Source organism: Saccostrea cucullata, unplaced genomic scaffold, assembly GCF_032062105.1.
Source record: "Saccostrea cucullata isolate Sc308-1 unplaced genomic scaffold, CSIRO_AGI_Scuc_v1 ctg427, whole genome shotgun sequence".
Taxonomy (NCBI): domain Eukaryota; kingdom Metazoa; phylum Mollusca; class Bivalvia; order Ostreida; family Ostreidae; genus Saccostrea; species Saccostrea cuccullata.
In genome coordinates, this window is record NW_026927029.1 from 68,593 (window position 1) to 88,762 (window position 20,170).

Here is a 20,170-nt window from a genome sequence, read left to right on the forward strand (position 1 = left end):
ACAAACTTGAATCTACACTACCTGAGGATGATTCCACATGAGTTTCATCTTTCCTGGCCCAGTGGTTCTGGAGAAGAAGATTTTTAAAGATTTTTCCTATATATTCCTATGTAAAACTTGGGTCGGCCATTTTGGCCCCACCCTAGCCCCTGGGGTCATGATTTGAACAAACTTGAATCTACACTACCTGAGGATGATTCCACATGAGTTTCATCATTCCTGGCCCCGTGGTTCTGGAGAAGAAGATTTTTAAAGATTTTTCCTATATATTCCTATGTAAAACTTGGGTCGGCCATTTTGGCCCCACCCTTGCCCCAAGGGTCATGATTTGAATAAACTTGAATCTACACTACCTAAGCATGATTCCAGTGTCCTGAGTTTCATCTTTCTTGGCCCAGTGGTTCTGGAGAAGAAGATTTTTAAAGATTTTTCCTATATATTCCTATGTAAAACTTGGGTCGGCCATTTTGGCCCCACCCTTGCCCCGGGGGTTATGATTTGAACAAACTTGAATCTACACTACCTGAGGATGCTTCCACATAAGTTTCATCTTTCCTTGCCCAGCGGTTCTGGAGAAGAAGATTTTTGAAAAATGCCATTAATTTTTAACAAATTCATGATTATCTCCCCTTGGAAAAGGACGTGGCCCTTCATTTGAACAAACTTGATTCCCCTTTACCCAAGGATACTTTGTGGCAAGTTTGGTTGAAATCGGCTCAGTGGTTCTTGAGGAGAAGATGAAAACGTGAAAAGTTTACGACAACGGCAATGCCAACGACAACAACGACAACGACGACAGACGACGGACAAATTTTGATCAGAAAAGCTCACTTGAGCCTTCGGCTCAGGTGAGCTGAAAAGGTAGGGGCAGGGTGTCCTACATTGATGCAGTGCAGAATGTTCATAAACTTGTTATATTTATCATGATAAAACACAAATGACACCTCTTGCAAATACAAATCCTATTTTAAAACATAGGTAATCAAAGATTACGAAGCTCACCTCGACGAATGTTACCAGTTTAAGTAATGCAAATCTCACATAATATTTTCTTAACATTTAGTATTCATCCCAACAACAATATTCTTGCAAGTTGTATTTAACCCCTTACATGGCATATACACATTTCTACGCGTGTAGCGTGAAAAACATATATAGTGTAAATAAATATTCATAACTGTTAATACTGCAGATATCAAGGACTTCAAGTTCATTCGAATTGATCTGTTTCCAAAACTTTGAGCTGGTCTCTTGTATGGAAAATAAAGGTCAGAGCCAGCATCCGAAGCAAGTCTGATAGTGTCCATCCTTAGATACAACATCCATGCAAGTTTGGTTCAGGTAGAGCTTATAGTTACTTGGGAATGATAATGTAGGTCAGATCCAGCATCCGAAGCTAGTCTGGTAGTGTACATCCCTAGATACATCATCCATGCAAGTTTGGTTCAGGTAGAGGCGTATAGTTCCTGTGGAATGGACCTGCTCCATAAACTTTTACCTGGTCACTCATCTGGAAAATGTAGGTCAGATCCAGCATCCGAAGCTAGTCTGGTAGTGTCCATCCGTAGATGCATCGTCCATGCAAGTTTGGTCCAAATAGGGCTTATAGTTACTTGGGAATGGAAATGTAGGTCAGATCCAGCATCCGAAGCTAGTCTGGTAGTGTACATCCCTAGATACATCGTCCATGCAAGTTTGGTTCAGGTAGGGCTTATAGTTCCTGTGGAATGGACCTGCTCCATAAACTTTTACCTGGTCACTCATCTGGAAAATGTAGGTCAGATCCAGCATCCGAAGCTAGTCTGGTAGTGTACATCCAAAGATGCATCATCTATGCAAGTTTGGTCCGGGTAGGGATTATAGTTCCTTGGGAATAGACCTGCTCCAAAAACTTTAACCTGGTAACTCATCTGGAAAATGTAGGTCAGATCCAGCATCCGAAGCAAATCTGGTAGTGTACATCATTAGAAGCATCATCTATGCAAGTTTGGTCTGGGTAGGGCTTATAGTTCCTTGGGAATAGATCTGCTCCAAAAACTTTAACCTGGTCACTCATCTGGAAAATGTAGGTCAGATCCAGCATCCAAAGCAAGTCTGGTAGTGTACATTCCTAGATGCATCATCCATGCAAGTTTGGTTCAGGTAAGGCTTATAGTTACTTGGGAATGGACTTGCTCCTAAAACTTTAACCTGGGATGCCAATGCCAGGGGTATAGCATTAGCTCATCTCGACTTTGTCGAGGTGAGCTAAAAAATTAACATCCAGTAATGTTAATACATTTGTGCATGGATATCGACTTCATATTTTAGATTTATTTACCGGTACTTCGAAAATTCAAGAGGGGAAGGTGAGGAGGGCTAAGATTGACAAGCCAAAATCATGAACTTCATGTGAACTCAGTGAGTACATAATGTAGTATACTTTTTGTTTTGTCTGTTTAAAGTTTATCCTCTGAAAAAAAAAATACACACACAAAAAAATGCATCTGTTAATTTGAATTTTATTCACAATTCATTTACAGGCTGGATGAATAAAATTTTCTCAAATTAAAAAAATTCAAGATTAAAAAATGTTTTAATACAAGACTCTTCAACATAAATTGTTTATTAAATATCAATTTGACTTACACTGAAATTTCAAATAAATAGCAATTTTCAAAGGGGAAAAATACAGATGGTATCAAAAAACTCTTAAAACCCATTAAGGTAATTTTCTTTCATTAAGCTGATGGCCACTCTTAGTCAACATTTGGTTTCCTTAACTGCATCAATTGTAAATTCCTAAAAAAGTCATTCCACATAAAATATTTTAATATACATGTACTTAATTTACATAATACATTGTACAAATAGCCATTATTGACATGTAAAACTAAAACATCAAATGCCAGATTTCAAACTGTCACTGTCTGTTCATCTTTAGATCAAAGCTGCATTCAGTCTCCAACTAAAAATTTCTGTGCTTCACATTTCTATTCATCAACATTCACAAATCTTCCAACAATGGTTGTACACTGATGGTTACTTCCAGGTACAATCTGTACTTTACTCTTTACTTAACAATAGATGTACACTCCAGAGTACATGCAGTTATAATTTGTACTCCCCACTTAAAGCATCCAGCTTTTGTAAGAGAAGTTGAGCTCCTCTGAATGTCATTTTCTTCAATGAACTTCTGATTCCAGACAGCTGACTAATTACTGTGTCTGTTATTTCCGGATGATCCACTTCTAACAAGCTATTAAAAAAAATTCTCATTAATACTATTCTGAGGAACATATTTATTTACATGGAGAAATCAAAGTACAGTTAATTCTCGATAAACCGCCACCTTTTGTAATTTAGAAATCATGGCGGTATAATTTGGAAATGAATTGAATTCCCAATTTTTCAGGACACAAGAAGTAGAGTTTCTGTTCTTAGAAATACCATTTAGCGTTTCTGTTCTTATAATTATATGTACATGTATATAAACATATTTCTAAATTTGAAAATACAAGTAATTTTTTAAGTACAATTTCATTAAAACAAAATGTGCAGTTATGAAATAAAGACAAATACATTTGTATGCATGTAAATCGGCACGCCTGATATCAAAAAAAAAAAAACATGCTGTGTTGATCGTCGAGATATATTGCTGACAGTACGTAAAATGATTTCTTGAATTAATTCATTGTTTATGACATCATTCTTAATGAAACGTTCACAATTTATACCTTATAATTATTTTTTAAGCAAACTTTGCATTGTTTAAAGCAGAGATCATCAAAATATTATCGTATTCGGCGTACTTTAACATCTACCACGAAGTCGTGCCTAAATGATTTTTATTAAACAGAGAAAAAAAATTATTAAAACAGTTCATATTAAAATTATTGTTTATTTAATTCTTATTTAATTGCATGTACTTTGTCTGGCTTTGCATGCTTTACAACAGGGATAGCGTCAACCAATTAGCCGCGCTTCACTGACCGCATGCGTCTGTGGCGGTATATCGAGATAATTGACACTTAAAAATGGATGTTTGTTGTGAAAACAGGGTGGCGGATGGCGGTATGCGAATTTGGCGTTATAAAGAGAATTTTACGAGGGTTGATCCAAAAGTTTGTGGAATTTCTTTCTAATATTTTATTGCGATTTGAAGAAAGCAAACAACGTGCATATTTATAATAAAGAGTCATAGTGCAGCAATATTGGAAAGTTTCACTACATTCCAATCACCACTGAGGTCACACGAGCTTTCTGAAAATGGATAGTTGTGAAACCCGGGGGAGACTTCGACGTAACGTCAAGTTAGATATGTCATGTCACGTTACAGAAGCATCTCACCTTAATGTCAGATACGAATATGTAATTTTACAAAATACTGCCCTCTTCATCATTTTTATTTCTAAAGTAAAGCCTGGCTATCCTTTCGCTCCAAGTTTTCTTCATTTTATCACTCTTATTTCAAAATACTGCTCATCTTTCCATATGATGTTCCAAAATTAGTAGCATTGTCAAGAACGGATCGTCAGCCGACAACCTCCATTAACGCTTTTCATTTGTCTAGGGAGATAAAGACTTAAAACAGAGCCTCCAGAAGGTAGCCACACCTTTAATCAACGTCCAAGGAAGTTATATTTTTCTTAAATTTCTTATGCCACTGAAAAAACCAGTAACTTAATGCATTTTCCCCAGCCAATGTCAATAACATACGCATTTAAGATAGAGTGAACCCGGGATTTTCACAAAACTTATGACTTGACCGAAATTTGACGTTGTCTAACGACTTAAAGATGAACAATAAATCATCAACTAATACACTAAATATCAAGTAAAATCAGTACAACTCTCACACAAAGGTTTATTAAAGATCAAGCAATCGAAATAATGGCATAATTTTCGTTTTATATACCACACAGGTCGGTTTTATTCTCGTTTCACTTATCAAGAATTAAATTGATAATAAACGCGTTAATGTCTCCCCCGCATTTCCAAACAACCGTTTCTATGGCAACTGCCATGGAGTTACTATCATAAATATTTAAAACTTTATTTCATTTAAAATATTCAATAAGTGTCTATATTCTCATTTGTAATTTTCAACCATTTTCACTTATAAATAAATAAATTATGAAGAAATTCCACGAACTTTTGGATCAACCCTCGTATATAGTAGGAAAAACGTTCTTAGGAAATCATGGCGGTATTGCGAAAATGGCGATGAATCGAATGGCAATAATTCGAGAATTGACTGTATTTTAAACATATTTGTTCATGTACCTTCAAAGTTAGTTTTGATGTTCTCATAGATAGCATAGAAATACATGTACAAATAACATGAGAATTAAACTCACAATAGAAGTGTAAAGCAGCCTCTGTTACATGCGGCCCAGGACTTCAATGATCCCTCCTTAAGTGTTCTCAGTAAAACCTGAGAGAACAGCACTGAAAATACAGGAGAATAGCTACAGACAAGGTGTATAAAAAGTAGCATGAAGGATACAATGCATGCCAGAACATCAGACTTACAACTGCTTTTCAGTGATATTTTAAAGTGTGTAAAGCCACTGAATACTCATAAATCACATTAATCATAGATAATAATGAATGTCAAAAAATTAACTAAACAAAGATATTTTAAATCTAGGTAATCAGGAAATAAAAATGTTAGTTTCAAAGAAAATTTAAAAAAAATTATTTATCTAATAGAAAATAAGAAAATGCCCAATTAGGGATGTCATCCTATCCCTGTTTATATTAAATGTTTCAGTGTCATGTGACACCTACCTGGCTGTCCTGCATGTATCCTATCCCTGTCTCTCTGTATTAAATGTTTCAATGTCATGTGACATACCTGACTGTCCTGCATGCATCCTATCCCTGTCAGTATTATATGTTTCAATGTCATGTGACATACCTGACTGTCCTGCATGTATCCTATCCCTGTCTCTCTGTATTAAATGTTTCAATGTCATGTGACATACCTGACTGTCCTGCATGTATCCTATCCTGTCTGTATTATATGTTTCAATGTCATGTGACATACCTGACTGTCCTGCATGTATCCTATCCCTGTCACGCTGTATTAAATGTTTCAATGTCATGTGACATACCTGACTGTCCTGCATGTATCCTATCCCTGTCTGTATTAAATGTTTCAGTGTCATGTGGCATACCTGACTGTCCTGCATGTATCCTATCCTGTCTGTATTAAATGTTTCAATGTCATGTGACATACCTGACTGTCCTGCATGTATCCTATCCTGTCTGTATTATATGTTTCAATGTCATGTGACATACCTAACTGTCCTGCATGTATCCCATCCCTGTCAGGCTGTATTAAATGTTTCAGTGTCATGTGACATACCTGACTGTCCTGCATGTATCCTATCCCTGTCTGTATTAAATGTTTCAATGTCATGTGACATACCTGATTGTCCTGCATGTATCCTATCCCTGTCTGTATTATATGTTTCAGTGTCAGTGACACTTACATAACTGTCCTGCATGTATCCTATCCCTGTCTGTATTATATGTTTCAGTGTCATGTGACATACCTGGCTGTCCTGCATGTATCCTACCCCTGTCTGTATTAAATGTTTCAGTGTCATGTGACATACCTGACTGTCCTGCATGTATCCTATCCCTGTCTGTATTAAATGTTTCAGTGTCATGTGGCATACCTGACTGTCCTGCATGCATCCTATCCTGTCTGTATTAAATGTTTCAGTGTCATGTGACATACCTAACTGTCCTGCATGTATCCCATCCCTGTCACGCTGTATTAAATGTTTCGATGTCATGTGACACCTACCTGGCTGTCCTGCATGTATCCTATCCTGTCTGTATTATATGTTTCAGTGTCATGTGACACCTAACTGACTGTCCTGCATGTATCCTATCCCTGTCACGCTGTATTAAATGTTTCAGTGTCATGTGACATACCTAACTGTCCTGCATGTATCCTATCCTGTCTGTATTATATGTTTCAATGTCATGTGACACCTACCTGACTGTCCTGCATGTATCCCATCCCTGTCACGCTGTATTAAATGTTTCAATGTCATGTGACATTCCTGGCTGTCCTGCATGTATCCTATCCCTGTCTGTATTAAATGTTTCAGTGTCATGTGACATACCTGACTGTCCTGCATGTATCCTATCCCTGTCTGTATTAAATGTTTCAGTGTCATGTGACATACCTAACTGTCCTGCATGTATCTTATCCCTGTCACGCTGTATTAAATGTTTCAGTGTCATGTGACACCTACCTGACTGTCCTGCATGTATCCTATCCCTGTCTCTCTGTATTAAATGTTTCAGTGTCATATGACCAGCAGGATGCTCTACAATGTGCTGGTTTTCTAAGCTGCCTGCTACAAATGGTTCTGCAGCAATTTCAGCCACTGCTCTCATGGCATCACTTGGGTCACCTGAAGAATTTTACAGAAGATTGATTTGATATACAAATTAAATCTGCAGATTAATAACATACACTGTATAGGCTTGAAGATTTGACATGTTATAAAGAGACATAGAGAATTATTAAGGTATTCCAGAAACTTTTTTCTCTAATACACAATTTTTGACAAAATTCAGAAGAATTTGGAATTTTTTTTTTTTTTAAAATTCTGCTGTAGGGGAAAAAACAGCAATGCAGTTCATTTTGTGATATGTATTTTCTCTGCTTTACTTGAAGAAACTTACCCAGAGAATAGTTGAGAATAGACAAGATCAGCAGTAGTGAGCCATTCTCCAAAACAAGATCTCGAGCATGGTCTACAATGAACTGTAGAAAAGGCTGAGACACCATCGTCAGCAACTCTCTGTATCTCAGAGCAGAATCTTTCTTACTGAAAAGAAAGGTAAATCATTTACAATAGGTTCAAGTAAATTGATTCTTTATTGTCACCTTGCAGAGTGCTGATCTTCCAATTCAGAATGTCACATACATGTACTTCCTACACAAAGATATCATATGCAGCACTTCCATAAAAGTCAACGAAAGAGTCATTCTGAAACTCTATGCATGAAAAAGAAATTAAATTAGACATTATTTACTTTTAGAGGGTAAAAAAATATGTAAAAACTGTTGGCAATAGTGAATCTTATACAAGGTATTAAATGACATGGAAGCAAAATATAATTTCCATAAATTCTTAAGCTTTTTATATGCAAGTTCCATGTTTGCTACCTTCCTCAAACACTTAAAATATAGTTAAAATTCACACCTCATAGATATTATATTATACATCTGATCTACATACCCCATAGAAACCATGACATCCCCTCCCCCTTGATTCCTGCTACTAGGCTAGATATATAATGCCTACTGAATGCATTTTATAAGTTCTGTTACCTCAAAGCTAGTACATTGTTCAAGATTGTAGGTCTATGTTGTAGCTACATCAGTGGACACAACCCGAGAGGTCAAGTGAAATTCAGGCATTTAATAACATATTATCCTTGATTTTAGTGGTTTATCTTTATGGAAATATATCCCTGATATTTTGGACTTAGGACTCTTGTCTCTTACCTGTGTGGATTGCTGTCCCCCTCTTTTAAAACTCGTACAATGTCTGGTTGGAAGAAATGGGGGTCTCTGGGACACAATAAATACTGGAGAACCTTCCTGCCATGTTGGTTCTGACCAATGTCATGTAAATTCTTGAATATTTCCTGCAAAATCAAAAGTATACTATACTTATTACGAAATTCTTCAGAGTCATTTCATGCCTTAATCACCACAACCTCCTACAAATATTTCATGCATTGAAGCCTAAAACACACACACAAATACATGTACTTATATTTTAAAATCAGAAAAGAACATGATTGAACTACTCAACAATTGGCATAATTACAAGGTACATAAAGAATTCACTATTAAAATACTGATGGATTCAGATTTCCTACCTTTCTCTATTTTTTTTTTTAAAATAGTATCAGAGGGAAATTTGTTATGTATCAATTCATCTTTGTTATGTGGCTAACGTTATTTCTACCTACCTCCAAGATGATTTTGCCCACCAGTTTGGTATCATCCACCACATCAAATAAAGCTATCAGCACCAAATACCCATACTCATCCTTACAAATCTTGGCAACATGTGTTTTGAAGCTCTTCATAATCACTTTCCTGTCCTGAAAAATGAACATTTAGATACTGTCATTAAATGATATACAAGTCTGATTTTTCCCTGTATAAAAAAAAAGTCATTTTATTAAATTGACATTGTATGTGAAGGATTTATACTACACTGCAATTTTAAACTTTTTTTTCATGTTATGGTAGATATGTGCAAAATATCTAGTATCCTGTTCCATTACAAACATGAAATGATTGGGGGGGGAGGGTATTGTGTTGTTGTAGACATACCTTACTGGTCCCATACCACAAGCAACACATGGCTGCTCTAGCTCCCTCCCTGGTGTGGATCATGTGTACAAGGTGTTCTCTTAATGACTCAATCATATCCTGTAAAGCAGATAAGAAATCATTAATAAATTACAAATAAGAATAACAATTTTATCTACTTAGTAAAGATTGTCATTATTAAACCCACATAAATTTGTACCAAACAAGCAAAGCTTACCGATTTCATTTTCTCCTTAGCATGAACAAAGAATTCATGGAAGATCTTGTGAACCATGGAATGCCCTAGTATTGTTCTAGAGGAAAAAAAGTATGTAATTGAATATAACTGGTCAACAACTAATGTGATGGAACTTGTACATCATAATGTATATTCACTAACCTTCTGAACATATCAGGCATGCATAAAATTCAACATGTCTACATCGTCCAAATTTTTAACTCACTGTATGTGTACATGCTATCGTACAAATTGTCTGTTCATTTTTAAAAGTTTTCACTCACTTATCAATCAATGGCAGCAGTGCTTCCTTCATGTTACTCAGAATCATCTCTTTTTTGTCAGGCTGGACTAGTAACAACTGATCTAAAGACTTGATGTCAGGTGTCTGTAAATATCAAATTGAAAAAAAAAAATTTTTTTATACGCACAACAGTTTCAATAATATCTAAATGGATGTTAATTAATGCAGAACTCACCCTAGTAAAAGAGAATTTAACAAATTAGATATAAGATGTAAATTTGAGTAACTACAAGCCTACCTTAAAAAGGGTAAAACTAGGGCCATAAAAGTCTTCTAGAAGAGAAAGTCTCTGACTAGCATTGGCGTAATCATTATATGCCAACTCTACCACCTCAGAGGCCTCCTGCAATATACATGTATATACAATATATGCTGATGTTTTAAAAGGAAGGGCTATTACTTGTATGCATGAAATTGACAAATAAAACATCAACATGCTTGACTTTCATAGAAACAATACAATTCTACTTGATACAATTAATTGTTACAGATATGAAAAAAAGTCATTCCTGATGGATAGACTTATTTTTGTTTTCTATTTTAACCAAATATTTCATTTCTAATAGAGACTTGGTTTCTTTTTTACTTAATATTGTCCATCTAAATTACATGTATTCATTCCTTGACTAGACAATATGGACTTACAGCATGTCTAACTAGCTTTCTAACACTCCCATGAAAACTTTTGATTACTGCATTTTTCATTGGCTTTGACCTAAAAAAAAAATAAATGAAAGAATTATCTCATTAAAATTTGCTGCCTTTGCATGCAAAAAAAAAAAAAAAATTGAATGAGCCAAATGTTTCTGGTCTGTTTGAATCACTTCTCACAGACTCTTCGCCTTCTATTGCAATTTAGAAGCGAGAAATTGTTGATATTCTAAATAAAATACACACATAATGCAACCGACAAAATAAAAGATATTTCAATGCTGAACTATTGAAAATTGTTTACTGTGCAAATGTCAGGCAATAAATATTTATTGGGCTGTTACCCAAACACTGTGTAGAGAACTGTCATATTATTATCTTGTTGATTGTCGATCATTGTTTACGTAATTCAGGGATCAACACTAACTGTTGTCCGATTGCCCAGGACAAGTTAATTCTCAGTTTTGCATTTGGACAAGTCAAAACTGTAGTTCACTTGCCTGAAAGACAAGTGAATATAAAAGTTAATGTCTATCCCTGTAATTTTTTTTTCTCTCCAGAACACAGTTAATAGACATCCTATAGCTTTTGCCTTTAATTTCACATAAGACTATTACCATAATTTCGGGAATATAGGTCGATACTTTTTTTCTCAGAACCGCTGGGGTCGACCAATATTCAGAATCCGACCTATTTAAGGCTCAAGTTTACGAAAAATGCCCCCAATTCAGTAAAATTTACGCCAATTTCCAAGCAAATCTGTGCCACTTTCGTAATTTTTTTGATTATTTTCACAAAAAAATTAATGCTCCAGTAAACAATAAAATATTTATTCTATAGCTTTCTTACAAAATAAGTTCCATTAATTATCTGTTGATGACAAAGGAAAACAACGTTGCTATATCTATTAAATACTTCCTCAACGTATTATCCATTAACATCATGCGGTATCCATCTTGTGAAGTTAGGAAGTCGCGATCGTGTACTAAAAGTAAAACCGCAACCGTATCAAAATTTAAAATACGGAAAATTTTCACGATCACAACTGTTGTGTTTTTACCATTTATTAGTAGCGATAAATTGAAATAGTATATCAAATATTTTTTATTGTCTTATGTTTATTTAAATGTAAAACGAGTGAAATAATCAATTCAATTCCTAAATTTAATTAAAAAAAAGAAGTCATTACGGTTTTTTTTAAATATTAATTAATTATTTACCGGTATACACAGATTGGCTTCTAACAGAATTTTAATTGTCTGACAGATAAAGGGAGTTACCGTACACTGTGTACACAAAGGTGTTTAACACCTGTGTTCACTGTTGGTTGAGGCAGCCAGTTTAATGCCTGCGGGGCATGATGGCAGAGGCATGTTCATCATAAGAAACCCACGTGCCATTATAGGGTATTAGTGTTGGACATCATTGAACAAACAATGTCGTGAAATTCATGTTGAAAGTCAAATTGTGAATGTACTCTCAATTAAAATTTATAAATTAAACTTATAGAGTGTTAATATGATTTCAATTCTTTACTGTTGCTTGATATATACATTCAGTGGTCATTTGCGTGTTTTAGCAAATCCCTGGAGAAGAAAAATAAAAATGGCGGACATCGAAGTAATTGTCGTCCACCGGTAAATAATGTTTGAGTAAAATTTATTAGGAATGTGTCCAAGTTGTTCTGAAATCGGAATTACTATTCTTTGGTCTCGGGTATCTCCCGATTTATAGCTGTAAAATAATAACGTATTTACGTGTTATTTATGCCTCTGATTTAACAACTGTGTGAAACTACGGAGGCATTGAACAGGCAAGTTGGAGAAAAATAAGTAGTTACACAATTCAAAGAAGTTTTAACTACATTTTTTTTACAAAACAGTATTTAATTGCTGTACTCATTAAAATACCTGTTTATTTTCTTGATACGTTCATGTCACGGAATAACCGATAATTTTAGGGGTTTACCTGTTCTGATACGTTGTATCTGCGTTAAAATCTGAAGAAAACGGGAAACAAAGCCTCGTCCTATATAGTAAGTTCGACCTATCTTAGGATTTTTCAAAATTTAAGGCTGAAAATGAGCCTTTCGACCTATATACCCCATCGACCTATATTCCCGAAATTACGGTAAGAGCTATAATTAATGATAAAAATACCGAGTAATTCATTTAAAGTTCTGTTTCTTTTTACCAAAGGGTAATGCATATTTCAAATTCTTTATCAAATTACTTACCCATAGATGAGAAATTTTTTCACAAGAAACTTTGCATACTTTGACTTGGACATTAAGACTATTTGATCTGAAAATAGAGGCAAAAATCAAAATATTTCAAATTTAACTTTGATTGAACGAGAAACATTCTGATGCTTGGAACTTTGAATATCATATGATTTATATATTAAATGATATATGTATGATATACATACATATGTATTCATTTTAATGTTTAAACAAAGTTGTTGGCATCTTAATACAGAATCTAAGAGGGAAATGATGATACATGTAGCTGTTGAATTCAAAGTCCCCCTCCTTTTAAACTGAGGAGAATTGGAATGACAGTGCATACCTTTGATCTCCTGAAAAACAATTTCTCTCTGTTCTGGTGATCCGTACTGTATTAAACACTGGAGGACACGGGCTGTGTCATGGGCAAAGGCAAACTGGTAAAATGGTCGAGAAAAATTCTTAGTTCAATACATGTATGTGAAACATGCCTTATCAATAACTGGGTAAAACGTGAATATTTTAGAAGTAAATTAATTTTTTTTTGGATTAAGATACATCTTTACTTAATCAAAGAATTTGAAAGCCTTTGATCAGTTTTAAAGAAGATCCAATAAAAAGACTTCTATTGAAAATTGATTTTGTATACAGTCACTGAACATGTGTACAAGCTCTTAAGGATGAAACTGAATTAAAAAAAGACTCATTTACACAGTTTCAAAATATTTTCGCACTTAATTAAGCCCTACCTCTTTCATGTTGCCTTTGACCATTTCAAGTAATTCATTACACATAGCCACCTTCTCCTTTTCAGGAACATCTTGTCTAAAAAATAGCAATAATTTGGAAAATGACAAATACATTTAAACTTCAAATCTTAAACAGTCCGAACCACTTTTCCTTTTAGTATTTCAACCTGGATATCTAGAGTATCTTGGAGTATCCCCCCTAAAAATTTTTCTGTCTTAATAAATTTCAAGATAAAGAGATTTGACACTTATATATCCTTTAACTTATATATTTTTATTTTGAAGATGATTTTCAGCTTTTTTAATGGAGAGTTACATGTTTAAGTGAGAATGACTTCCACATAAAAACAAACCTTCGTAGATTTTCCCAGATTTTCTTGGATCTTTGAATTGCTTCAAAATTGTTCTTGAGCATTTTCCTAACTTTCTTCCTTTCTTTAAATGGCAATTCTTTTAATTTTGTCTTTCTTGATTCTGAAATGTAAGCAATAAATAATATGAATTACTTTTCATAGCTGTAAATGTTATATGATACTGTGCAAAACATGGGTGCACCACTTTCTTGACATTTAACATGCTTACAAGTACATGTATGTGTCAAATTCAAAGTTACAATTTGGAAACAAGTTCCAAAAACTTGTATAGTCCTCTCTCATGCTGGGTATGTTCAGTATTACCTGATTTTTCTTCCATTTGGGATTCATCAAGTCTTTTTTTCCTGGCTCCAAGTGTAGTACGACTCTCATGAAGTTGTTTCTTTGTTTTCAAAGTCCGAAGTTTTCCAGCTGCATTACTGGCTGCTCTCTTAATCTTTACCTGATAAATCAGAACATCTTCACAAATTGTTGATAAGGAAAAAAAAACAACAAGAAATTGAACTGTATGTTAAATATTGGATATTTTATGTAAATAATCAATCTGGGAGAAAGCATTGAAAGAAAATTTTTTTAACAAGTTTCCACCCAAAGGAGTACCTTCATTGATTTTCTCCTCTCCAGTGGCTGGGGCTCTTCCTCTGGTATATTGGCTACAGCTGGAATGTTTTCTACCGACTTGTCAGACTCTACTCCTTCTGCTACTTCTCTGATGACTTCTGGTCGGTTTTGAAGCACGAGCTTACTGCTTTTCTTCCTATTGAACGACCTTTCTGCACCATCAGGCTGACCTCTGGCTTTCTGTACTGCCTTCTCCCACGTCATGTCATGTCGACCTCTCGGATTCCTGAACGTTGTCATCATGGACACGTCTGACACTGGTGCAATGGCACTGATCTGGCTTAGTGTGTCTGGTGTATCAGTAACGTCCAAAGAGGACAAATCTGTATCACTATACATGGATTTCTTTTTCTTCACCATGTGCTTTTTCTCAATAACTTCAATATTATCTTGCTCCACTTTTTTCTTCCGTTTTCTTGGTGACTGGGCCTCGAAAGAGTCATCATTGTCTGTGTTGGGAGGGGCTCTTATCTTGGTTGGGGGTTTATGATACAGACTGTCCCCTTCTGGGTTGCCCCTCATGCTAGTCTGTTTTCTATTTTTACTTCGTGGAGGACGTCTCTTTGTTCGGGTTGGCTCTTCTTCAAATGACGAATCTTCCATTTTGTATTGCATATGTCTATTAAAAATATTTTTATTAGGCCTATTTAACATGTATTATTATAATGAATCTGATTTTCAATATTTGAAAAACAGATTGTCAGAATATTATGAGAATATTTAAACTGAAGACCAGTGATTGAGAGAGTTAAACATGTTTACCGTCGTAAAAACAGAATTATCAAAGATAAAAAATACTTAAAAGCTTGCAAATTAAATGAATAACAAGGAACAAAGACATAAAATACAATGAAACAGCCGTTGTACCTTCTTTGGCTTGGTCTGTTTTCAAAAGCCCTTTCCCTCGTGTGCGTGTTTTGAATCTGTAGTCGTAAAACAACTGGAAAAAGTCATGGAGTTATAAAACCGTTTTGATAGGTAAAACTTACAAAATTTGACTAATTCTTACACAGTTTTATCAATAATATTTTTTCAATTATTCAAATATTATTTGAAATATTTTGCGACAACCAACCTTATTATTAGATAATGTGTACATTTAAACTTCGCGTCCTTTAATAAAATATCTAAATATCTTGAAACATATAAAAAATTAAATAATCAACATGAAAAAAGTTCAATAAATAAATTTGTATTTTTTTTATTCTAATGACTATAATATTGCATACTGGTGACAACCTTCATCTTGGAATGAGTTAATGCTTTATTTTCACTTTCACTTTATCTGTCACGTTAGAGTTGTATGAAATTTTTGTTCAGCTTCTACCTAATAATTTCAACGGTACAAGTAACGATGATTTCAAAAACATTAAGAACAATAATTATGGGACCTCCAGGTTCTGGAAAAGGCACAATATCTTCTAGAATCGTGAATGATTTCAACCTGAAACACTTATCAAGTGGTGACCTTTTGCGATCCCAGATTCATAACAAAACAAGTAAGCATTGTTTACATACGAATGTTTTATCAAACTGTGGTGGGTATGTTTCATGGGTAACTCAAAGAACAGGGGAATATCATTGTTTTCATGATGGATAATTCCTATCCCAGTCCTCGAATTTACAAGTTATAGTAACTGTAAATGCAAATTGTATATGTATTTGAATATTTATTTTTGTTATTTTTTTTTTTTAAAGAGGAAGGCTTAGAAGCTAAAACATTCATTGATAAAGGTCAATTAGTTCCTGATAATGTTATGGTTCAGCTAATTCTGAATGAACTGCAGAAACTGAAACATGATAGTTGGCTTCTTGATGGTAAGTGAATTTCAACAAAATTAACAATTTCACCTTTAAACATGTCAAAAATGGATATTAGTGTTATAAATAATTACATTTATCAACAACTGTTTATATTAGAAACATTTAAGAAATTTTAATTAAAAAGTGGTTAAAATTAAGGTGGTAAATGATTGCACTTGTCAATGACAGCCTCTTACATCTACATTTTAGCATTGCATATTGTTTAACCAAGTATTGTGTGTTGAAGGTTTTCCAAGGACTGTGCCCCAGGCTGAGGCTCTTCACTCCAAGGAACCAGCTGATGTTGTTATTAATCTTAATGTTCCGTTTGAAATCATAATGCAGAGATTAACGGTCAGATGGACACATGCTCCTAGTGGCAGGATCTATAATACAGAATTTAATCCTCCAAAAGTTCCAGTATGTATTTAAAAGTATTGAAATATTCTTATATTGCTTAGTAAACATTCTTTATTATTGATATTTTTAGTGAAAGAAATTTTTTAAGCAATTTCCCCTTTTCTCCCTAAAATTCTTATAAAGATTTCAAACTATTTTATTTCCCTAGTAGAAAGGTCCATTTGTTCATATTCATGAGTGACCTAAAGTGCAAGGTTTCAATGAATTGATCTGAGTATGTGGTATTTTACTATATAGCAATATTTCTAAATTAGGAGTAACTGATGGACTTATTTGTTTGTGTTTGCAGTAATATTAGATGAACCCTATTAATGTCAAAGAGACCAATTTTTTAAAAACTGAACAATTCTTTTCCCTAGGGTAAAGATGATGTGACAGGTGAAGATTTAATACAAAGGGAGGATGATAAACCAGAAACTGTAAGGAAGAGGCTGGAAACATATCAGAATCACACAGAACCAGTGCTTAACTATTATAGGTAAATAGTAACCAACTACTATAGGTAAACAGTACTTAACTACTATAGGTAAACAGTACTTAACTACTTTAGGTATACAGGACTTAACTAGGTATTCACTGAACGTAACTAAAAGGTAATTTGAGCAAGTTCAAAAAAAATACCCACCCACCACCCTGCAGATGCATTTTTAAGTGCCTATTCACAAATGAGTGAATGTAGAAATTTTAAAAAATGTATAAATTTAACTTCTGTGTTTTATATATTTGTACACAAATATATGAAAAATATAAATCCTTGTTATTCTGCCAAAAAAGGAAATATGTGCCCATAGATCTATTTTCAAAATGTCTAAATTACCCTCATGTATTCCCTATCAATTTGACTAAAAAAATGTTCTTCTGAAAGTCTATAAAAATTTCCAACACCACTTTTATTAGCCTTGCTCATGGATCATTTACCATATTCAATTAGAAAAATATTTTAATTTTTTTTTGCGTGTGAAGATTACCATGTAGAACATGAACTTAATTCTGTCACTACCGGCATGATTTTCATGAAAAAGTTTAATTTTAGCGCTTCAGCCTGTAGATTTTAATTTGCCGTCGTGAAAGGGTTGTTAGTTCATGTATTTTACCTCATGAATTTGTTTGTCTTCAGTAAAAATGAAATTTATTTCTTATATTTAAATTATTTTCTAGGGTAAAGATGAGTTTCCACAAATTATGCCATTCAACTGTCATTTTTAAAGCAAAACAGTTTGCACTATAGTTTTGACGTCAAGTGAGGTATTTATAGGTAACCAGTACTTAACAGTGGTAAACAGATATTCATGCTCATCCATGGTAGCAGCTTGTTCATGAGAAAATGAACAAAATTCTAATTTGTAAGGAATGTTAAAGACAAATAAATGGAAATGTAAATATTCTAAAATATGTGTACAAACCTACCAGTATACTGTGCATATATCAATGACCTCATTTTCAAGTTATGCAATTATAAACTTTACTTTAACAATTCTTTTAGTATTATATATTTACGCCTAGTCTGTTATTCATATTTGAATATCTCAATCTAATAGTTATATATGTGTATTTTTAAAAAAAATATTTCAATAGGAACCTCGGAATCCTGGAGGAATTCACAGGAAAATATTCCAACGAAATATGGCCAAAGGTACACAAATTCCTATCAACAAAGATTGAACCACTTCAGTATACTGTTTACAAGTAACTCCTCTATATACCTCTCTACACTGCTTTTAATTTTATTGCCTGATTTTGTTTGTTGTTGATTGTTTATGATTCAATATATGGCTGTGCCATTATGATTATATTCATTATTACTAAAAATTTTGACATATTTACTTTTATATTTGAATTGCATTTGCACCTTAGCGATTCATAAGCATGAGTTTTTCCATTTAGATAAAATTTGAAATATTTGTAATATTAAGTTTTTCTAAAGATGAAAATATTATGTACAAAATGTACATAACAAACATGTATACATTTTTTGTAATTTCACATTTCCAATATATACAACTCATATGCAATTCATTTTCTTTTTGTTAAAAGTTTGTTTTAATATACAATATACAGTAAAATACATTTATAGAAAATGCCAGGGATAACTCATTTCGATTTGCTATTTCCTGTAAATATAACACATTATTCTTTAAGTAAATTGCATGTTTTTAAATTTCAAAAAATAAAATCACTTGGCTGAAAATGTAAATTCATTATGAGCTTCTTTGCTGTAACTGTGTTTTACATTTAATGTATAATTTTGGCAAGTGTAAAAAATATTCTGATCGAAAAATGTTAACACATTTCAATATCTTTGAGCATTACATTTTGTCTGTTAATCAGCTTTTCTTTATGTTTACTATGATATTATTATGGTACTATTCTCTATACAGACTTACACCAATTGTTTATATGATGAAATGATTTTAATATAATTCCTTGTTATTCTAGTCAATTTGTAAGATTAAAACTATTATTGCTGACAACACTGTGTCATTGCTGCTGGTATCTTTTTTCTGTCTGAAAGTTGTGATTCCTCCCATAAACATGTATATGGTCATACTAAATGAAAGAAAGATTGCATGCTGAAAGACACACACACATCCACAGACACAATTCATAAATTATTATCACAAAATTTATATTCTTTCTAGACAAAGTGAAGACATTCAGCTAGAAGTGATTGAACAGAGTCAGAGTGTGTGTAGATCTTTTTAATTGGAGGTAGAAAAATGAATAATGGATGAGTTCATGAGTGTGAACATCCTTTAGGGTCCTTGCACAAAGACATTGATTTTCTGATTGATGTACATGTATATCTCTTCTGTAAGAGTGTAATTATGAGTTCAATTTATTTTTTGTTCAGTCTGCATCTCTTTTTTTAGAGCAGAGACATATATACCAAGTACACTTAGTAAATACAGCCTTGGTTTGTAGAACTTTCTGTTTTATACAAAGAGGTTGAATGGCACATCATGTGAATATTAAATATTAAGGAATTAATGCTGTTAATGAGGAACGGGATTCATTATTAAAGTAGTCTCCATTATATGCACATAAAAACACACAGTTATATTTTAAAACTCTAGGGACAGTTAATTGTATATTGTTAATCAACTATTCATTGTATCATTTTGATATTTCAATACAGCATAGTAATAGCAAAGAATGAAGAATATATGACTTTAGAATAGGAACAAAAGCCTTTTAAAAGTACTGAAACAGCAAAACACAAAATTCAAATCAAAATTCAACAAATTTTTACAATAAAAATGATGACAATCTTTATTTACTATTTTTTTAAATGAAATTTCTGTTTGCCATGGTTTATAAATGTTATACAATACTTTACAGGAAAAAGTTTTTTTTCAAAGTTTAAATTCTTTCTCTTATTAAATCATGTGCTTTTGCAAGATTTATAGATTTTCTAGAATGGTATACTTGAGTTAATTAGT

General features: G+C 33.4%; 2 protein-coding genes across 2 annotated transcripts; one reads left to right on the plus strand and one right to left on the minus strand.

The window, feature by feature from the left end:
• Positions 1 to 2,627: 2,627 nt before the first annotated feature.
• On the minus strand, positions 2,628 to 15,525 carry LOC134273318 (pumilio homolog 3-like). Its single transcript, XM_062755525.1, has 18 exons — positions 15,375 to 15,525; positions 14,487 to 15,126; positions 14,190 to 14,328; positions 13,866 to 13,986; positions 13,513 to 13,588; positions 13,107 to 13,200; positions 12,773 to 12,839; positions 10,531 to 10,600; positions 10,124 to 10,228; positions 9,866 to 9,969; positions 9,582 to 9,657; positions 9,365 to 9,463; positions 8,995 to 9,129; positions 8,522 to 8,664; positions 7,693 to 7,838; positions 7,257 to 7,418; positions 5,340 to 5,430; positions 2,628 to 3,238 (listed from the first exon to the last, which is right to left on the minus strand). Exons 2-18 carry the CDS (start codon positions 15,120 to 15,122, stop codon positions 3,091 to 3,093), a joined length of 2,412 nt encoding a protein of 803 aa, XP_062611509.1. The 5' UTR covers positions 15,123 to 15,126; positions 15,375 to 15,525; the 3' UTR covers positions 2,628 to 3,090.
• A 280-nt stretch (positions 15,526 to 15,805) lies between these two features.
• LOC134273320 (GTP:AMP phosphotransferase AK3, mitochondrial-like) lies at positions 15,806 to 19,710 on the plus strand. Its single transcript, XM_062755526.1, has 6 exons — positions 15,806 to 16,006; positions 16,206 to 16,325; positions 16,558 to 16,730; positions 17,090 to 17,208; positions 18,306 to 18,416; positions 19,370 to 19,710. The coding sequence occupies exons 1-6, from the start codon at positions 15,811 to 15,813 to the stop codon at positions 19,431 to 19,433; spliced, it is 783 nt and encodes a 260-aa protein (XP_062611510.1). The 5' UTR covers positions 15,806 to 15,810; the 3' UTR covers positions 19,434 to 19,710.
• Positions 19,711 to 20,170: the final 460 nt, after the last annotated feature.

Bases quoted from the DNA above. Each gene is read 5' to 3' on its own strand.
- LOC134273318 (XM_062755525.1), bottom strand. From the start codon at position 15,122: ATGCAATACAAAATGGAAGATTCGTCATTTGAAGAAGAGCCAACCCGA. The intron at 13,201-13,512 runs GTAGGGCTTAAT...CCATTTTACCAG, and splicing joins TCAAAGGCAACATGAAAGAG to TTTGCCTTTGCCCATGACAC. The intron at 10,601-12,772 runs GTAAGTAATTTG...TTTTTTTTTTAG, and splicing joins AAAAAATTTCTCATCTATGG to GTCAAAGCCAATGAAAAATG.
- LOC134273320 (XM_062755526.1), top strand. From the start codon at position 15,811: ATGAAATTTTTGTTCAGCTTCTACCTAATAATTTCAACGGTACAAGTA. The intron at 16,731-17,089 runs GTATGTATTTAA...TCTTTTCCCTAG, and splicing joins TTAATCCTCCAAAAGTTCCA to GGTAAAGATGATGTGACAGG. The intron at 17,209-18,305 runs GTAAATAGTAAC...ATATTTCAATAG, and splicing joins CCAGTGCTTAACTATTATAG to GAACCTCGGAATCCTGGAGG.